At 35.9% G+C, this 6991-nt stretch overlaps 1 protein-coding gene across 1 annotated transcript in view; it reads left to right on the forward strand.

The window, feature by feature from the left end:
* The window catches only part of LOC103606904 (mitogen-activated protein kinase kinase kinase kinase 3-like), a 113314-nt gene that overhangs the window by 35840 nt on the left and 70483 nt on the right, over positions 1 to 6991 (forward strand). Inside the window, exon 4 of the mRNA XM_008591462.1 lies at positions 3932 to 4022. Coding sequence (XP_008589684.1) covers positions 3932 to 4022 — 91 coding nt within the window. The remainder of the gene's footprint in view (positions 1 to 3931; positions 4023 to 6991) is intronic.

The following is a 6991-nucleotide window of genomic DNA, read 5'->3' on the forward strand; positions in this document are numbered from 1 at the left end:
TGTTTACTTCATAGGGGATAGAACTAAGGGAGCAGAGGATACACAGTTTTACCCATAAACTAAGACTTGATTTCCTAAAGACATTAATATACAGGTCTATTAGTTCACTTCTCAGTACGAATAAGTCTGCTTTCCCTGTTTGATTTTTATATAACCCCTGCTTCCATTCAGTATGCAGACATATGTCAACTGCCTTCGTACAATGACTTGGACTTCGATAAATAAGCTGTTAAACAGATAAAAATGGCAGTGCTGCCTCCCAGCCAATAGTTTGATTTTAGCATCTTCACCATCTTTATTTCAACAACCTTAGTTGTATATTGTTTATTTCATTACATTTTTCCTCACTATTTTATAAAAAGATTATTGGCTAGTTCATTAATTCAAAATGTTTATGCTAATGATATGAGTAGGTCTAATAAACATAATACAGTTGATACCAGTGCAAATAATTAGAAATACGAAAAAGGAGTCATTTTAACTTGAGTAGCCATTCAATTTAAGATTATTATTATTATTTTGTCAAGGAAAAGAATAAGGAAAAAAAGAATTTTATGAAATGTTGGAAATAACAATGATAATTTGAGTAGCCATTCAATTTAAGATTATTATTATTATTTTGTCAAGGAAAAGAATAAGGAAAAAAAGAATTTTATGAAATGTTGGAAATAACAATGATTATCAATTTGTATCTAAAAGGTGAAGCAGTGTTAGCTCCCTTGGATTGTTAATGTATTAAATTCTTTTTTCCTACCCAAGTCTGTATTTTTTGGTTGCCTTTAAAATTGAGTATGTGAAATTTTTCTTTGGATTATTTTTCCCTACAAAACTGTTGAATTTAATTTGGCCATAATTTCTCATAGTCACAGAGCTGACTTAGTAAGAAAAAATGATGCACCTTGGATGACAGCATTTCTTGGGAAAGTTGTACTTGAAGACGTAAAGCCACTAACAGGTTTTAATAGAAATCAAAGGAGTAGTAAATAAGCAATTAATTGTATAGAACATTCTAATAATTGGATGAAATTAAACCAAAAGCTTATAGTCCTGATTTAGAGTCATCAGGAAGAGGAATTATATGGTAGCGTAGATTCATTTGTCACCTGTTTTTATTGATTACATATTAGATGCTAAGGTTAAAAAGATGGTTAATCCTATCCTAGAGGACTTTTCATTCTAGTGAGGACATAGACGTGAATATTGAAATAGTGTAATAAGGGCTGTGGTATGTACAGAGATCACTGTAGGAGTTGTGGTGCTTATAGTTATATATGTCTGAAATTTATAGAAGCAGATGAGGCTTGCTGTCATAGCTTATTTATGTCACTAAATGCCCTCCTTTCTGTTTCTTTTTTTTTTTTTTCCTTTTTGTCTTTTTTCGTGTCCGGCAACGGATCGCAACCCTCAGTGTTGCGCCCGTACCGGACCGGGACCGGCAACGGGATCGCAAACCTCGGCGCTGCGCCTGCACCTCACTCAGCCAGTGAGCGGGAACCGGTCTGTATGTGGGATCCGAACCCTCGGCGGGAGCGCCACCGCACTCCCTAGCGGCGCACTGTAGCAGTGCGCCACCGGGCCGGCCCTAACTATATGATCTTTAAGGAACATTGCAATATTTCTGCTTCCCGAGTTACCTGCAACAATTCTGCATTGTAACCCATTGTACCTATACAACTTGACAGGGCATAACCGTACTAGTTATCCATTTTACAGAAAGAAGAAATGGAAACCAGGGTAAAAAATAAAAGATTTAAGGGCAACCATTACAGCCTAAAATGCAGTAGGAATTAAAAATTAATACATTAGTAAATGAAAGTGTAGAGCAATATTTAGTGATTTGAAAAGATTCAATTCGGGGCTGTCTTTCCTTTTTATCTTCATTCATGGGGTGATTTGCTATATCCTGACACACTGAATTATGGATTTACCATTTTCCCCTTAAATAAATTTTATTAAATTACTTTTGACAAGCACACACTAATGAAGAAAAACATGGGGAACTATCATCTTCCCTATATTTATGGAAAAAAAAATAATGATATAACCCATGCACTGCTGCTTAATTTCTTAATTGTCAGACATCACCCAAGCTGAAACAGAATAAACAGAGAAAAATCCCTGTTGACTTGTCACCGGGTTGACCAAATCCCATCTCTTTCTCCAGCCTGGGTTTCTGAGTTAAGACACTGAAAATGGAATTTGGCTAATCCATTGAAAACAGCAGTGCGCCACCGGGCCGGCCCCCTCCTTTCTGTTTTTATTCAGTGCATTTAACAGATCAGTTTTATTCTAAGGCTGGCTCCCTGTATCATGACTGCTAATAATTCAGGGCTACCCCAGAAAGAAAGCTTCTGTCTTCTAACCATCAAACTAAAGTCCCGAGTTTACTCTGACTAGATCAGCTTTGATCATATGTGCCCTTTCACTGGATTTGAGAGAAGCATAATTTGGGGGGAGGAGGGTGGTGGGAAGCAAAAGTCCAGAACTTCCAAAGTATTTAGTATATCTATGAAAATTGGTGTTAGTCCAGTTATGGCTTTATTATTTCTAGGTTGGATTTCTTCTTAATATACTGAAAATCAGGGATTCTTAATGTTGGGTGGTGAACTCGTAAGAGGATCCTAGTTCAGCAATCTTCTGAATTTTTGAAAGCATAAAAATTTCCTTTTCTCCCTTTGGAGATCTTTGATTTTGTACTCACATAATTGCAGAATCTGACTCTCTTCTCCATTACTTCTTCCCTTTTAACTGGGACAGTAAGGTGGGTTTCGATATTGGATTCAAACGGTTTATGGTTAGGGCTTACTTGAGGTCTCAATTATATTTACTATAGGAAAATATCAAGGCCAGAAATGTCAGGTCTTATAACAAACCTCATACTTATAATTTGAGCAGTAATTGGGAAGCCTTTTTTTTTTTTTTTTACTTTGCCATCAATATGCATTTAATCAGGCTAGTCATAGTATATAATACTTTGAAAATGGAATTAGTAATGCAAAGCTACTTTGACTTAAGTGTAAGCACTTCCATTTGTTCTCTTTCTGTATAGTCTTTGGCTTACCACATTTGCATTCACTGCAGTTCTGTTTCTGTCTATGACAAGTGTTCATTCAGGAGCATGGCATGTGACACTGCTATAGGATTGCCAGATCTTATTTGAAGAATTTGGGCAGGAAAGCAGTAGGAGAGAGATTATATGCTAGTAGTCTGATCAGGCTCAAATACAGTTCCATTTTGCATCCTACCACAGTTAGAGCAAGGATAAGCCTGTGTATGTGGGCCATCTGGAAACCCAGTACTGCTAGAGTGTAGGCCTCTCAGCTCTACAGAGAACCAGTGGAGATATATTTGACACACTTGGTGCATAAGAGTTTCTGCCCTGACTTAATAATTACTTCTTTGTGCTAAAGTTATATTAAGTGTTATTTAGCAATAAGGAGAAAAGTGACGTATATTTCCTGGTGATGAATTATACTGATGGTTATGTCCAAGGCTTAATAGTAATAATAGCAAATGCTTATGTAGAGCTTGAGCTTAAGCACTGTTCTAGCATTTTATGTAAATTAATTCATTTAACCCTTACAACAGCCCTGTGAGATACGATATTATTTTATTGAGGAGGAAATTGGCACAGAGAAGTCAAGTAATTTGTCTAAGTTCACACAGCTTAGTGATGAACAGAGTTAGAATTTGAATCCAGGTGGTGTGGAACCAGAGTTTATGCTTTAATCACTGTGCTATACTTCCACTCAAGTCAGGATTGAAATTGTCATTAAAAGTAATAACATTAACTTATTGATTGTTTTATTTATAATTCACTAATTATGTTATTCTTATTAGTAAGTATAATTATCTTATTATCTTTTGAAATAAAGAACATTTTGAAACGTCTTAACTATTAAATATTCAACATGCTTGTTTTTTATTCTAGGAGAAGACTTTGCAGTTGTGCAGCAAGAAATTATTATGATGAAAGATTGTAAACACCCAAATATTGTTGCTTATTTTGGAAGCTATCTCAGGTACATTGTTTGTTTCTCTTTTGAAGAACAAAAATGATTCCATCACCTAATGCATTTAACAAAATAAAGTTAGCTCTAATGGCGTGTTTTATAGTTTTCTTCATGCTTTGAAGACAGGCTATTTTCATGTGAATGGAATTTTTACTTATGACCTACTATGTTAATTCTGTAACCAATATCGCTGTCTTGTGGCTCAGGAATTCTGGATGTGGTTTCAGTGAGGACACTGGCAAGTAAAAACTGACTTTTATGGTTAGTCTTCCTTTGATAGATTGAAGATCTAAATACCTCATCCTGTTGCCCCTTTCTTTTAGACTTAGGTGAATTGGAGTCAGGAGCATCTTTTCCTGTTATATTCTATTGAGAACTTTTTTTGTGTGTTTTGTGTTTCAGAGTGTTACCTCATCCCTTTCTTTCATTTTGTCCAAAGAACTAGGAACTATCATTATTTCAGTAACATTTTTAAGGCCCTGAAGTGAACTTAGAATGACTGTGAATTTGCCTTCTGTTTGTTTTGGTTTGGCAGGATCAAGCCATGTTCTCCAGGTCATATTCCACTAGGGGATCACCTCAGGATCAAATCTTTGTTTTCTCTTCACCTCTATATGCAGCGCTCTGGGTTGAACAGAGTGAGCTAGTTGTTTTTAAGGTTCCTGCAAAGGAAGGATTGGAGAATGGTTTCCTATGTATTAAGATACTCTTCGGTTTTTAGCTGATATAGTGGAGCAACATAAGAATATAACTTATTTTGGGCTCCCATTCTCACCCAAGTACATATCACTTTTCCTCTTCTCATGTGGGCACAGCAGATAGATAGAAAAGATGGGAATTCTCCCTTCATGTCTGTTCAGCTTGTGAAAAGCCAACTGGACCAGCTCTTCTTGGTTCTAACCACTCTTGTACAGCTTTGATGGTTTTTGGTTAAGGTAGAGGGGTGGGTTTAATGGAGACTTTAGGTAATTAACTAAATAACCCTTTTCTCATAGGGATAGGTACTATCCCCAGGTCTATGACTATTAACATGATTTGAATGGGTTCTTTAATAGCCATTTTAAAACTACTTTAATAGTGAGTGGTTCAAACAGCAACCTTACACAGTTTCTGCAACAGTTTGTATGTAAGGGAGCAGACCCAGCACAGGCAGTATACTGAATACAGTAATAATATTTTGAGACATTATTTCTCTGAATAAATTGAGAGAAATTATTTCTAAAAATAATGAAAATAAATTCATGATATAAATAATTGATTCCTGTCAACACAGTTAAAATCACCACTTCAAAACAATTTATTTTACTGCTATTGATCCTAACAGAATGACCTACCTAGACTAAATTAGGGAAAGCATTACAAAGTTTTTTCCCCCAAGGGCAAGTTGGTCTTTATTTTTTTTTTTTAATCTATGAGGTATTTTATTTATTTACTTTTTAAATTTATCAATATACAATGTAGTTGATTTTCGTGTCTCTTTACCAGTTCCTCTTTCCCCCTTCTTTCTCCTCCTCCCACCCATCATCCTATCTGTTCACTTGCCTTAACAAGTTCAAGGAATTGTTGTGATTGTTGTGTCTTCTTCCTCACCCCGCCCTGTTAATTTGTGTGTTTATTTATTTATTTTTAGCTCTCACAAATAAGTGAGAATATGTGGTATTTTTCTTTCTGTACTGACTTATTTCACTTAATATAATTTTTTCTAAGTCCATCCATATTGCTGCGAATGGTAGTATTTCATTCTTTTTTATAGCAGAGTAGAATTCCATTGGGTAGATATACCACAGTTTCTGTATCCACTCATCTGATGATGGACATGTGGGCTGGTTCCAACTGTTGGCTATTGGCAATAGTGCTGCAATAAACACTGGAGTACAGGTATACCTTCGACATGATGATTTCCATTCCTCTGGGTATAATCCCAGCAGTGGAATAGCCAGGTCATATGGTAGATCTATCTGTAATTGCTTGAAGAACCTCCAAACCATTTTCCATAAAGGCTGCACCATTTTGCAGTTCCACCAACAGTGTAGGAGGGTTCCTTTTTCTCCACAACCTCATCAGCATTTATCATTCTCAGTCTTTTGGACATTAGCCATCCTGACTGGAGTGAGATGGTATCTCAGTGTGGTTCTGATTTGCATTTCCCAAATGCTGAGTGATGTTGAGCATTTTTTCATGTGTCTGTTGGCTATTCCTATGTCTTCCTTTGAGAAATGACTATACAGCTCGTTTGCCCATTTTTGTGTTACTTGTTTTTTTTTCTGTAAAGTTGTTTGAGTTTCTTGTATATTCTGGATATTAATCCTTTGTCAGATGTATATTTTGCAAATATTTTCTTCCACTCTTGGTTATCTTTTAACTCTTTTGTTTCTTTTGCTATGCAGAAGGTTTGTAGTTTGATATAATTCCATTTGTTTATTTTTTCTTTGGTTGCCTGTGCTTTGGGGTCGTGTTCATGAAGTCTGTACTCAATCCTACTTCCTGGAGTGTTTCCCGTATGTTTTCTTTAAGAAGTTTTATTGTTTCAGGCTGTATATTTAATTCTTTAATCCACTTTCAGTTTATTTTGGTATATGGTGAGAGGTATGGGTCTAGTTCCATTCTCCTGCATATGGATATCCAGTTTTCCTAGCACCATTTGCTGAAGAGGTAGTCTCTTCCCCAGTGTGTGGACTTGCTGCCTTTGTCAAAGATCAGATGGCTGTAAGTGTATGGGTTGATTTCTGGGTTCTCTATTCTATTCCATTCATTCGTGTGTCTGTTTTTATGCCAGTACCATGCTGTTTTTGTTATTATAGCTTTGTAGTATAACAAAGTCAGGTAGCATTATGCCTCCAGCTTTGTGTTTTTTGCTCAGGATTGCTTTGGCTATTTGTAGTCTTTTGTTATTCCATATAAATGTTAGGATAGTTTTTTCCATTTCAGAGGAAAATGTCATTGGAATTTTGATGGGGATTGCATTGAATCTGTAGATC

The sequence above is a fragment of the Galeopterus variegatus genome, unplaced genomic scaffold, assembly GCF_000696425.1.
Source record: "Galeopterus variegatus unplaced genomic scaffold, G_variegatus-3.0.2 Scaffold6939, whole genome shotgun sequence".
Taxonomy (NCBI): domain Eukaryota; kingdom Metazoa; phylum Chordata; class Mammalia; order Dermoptera; family Cynocephalidae; genus Galeopterus; species Galeopterus variegatus.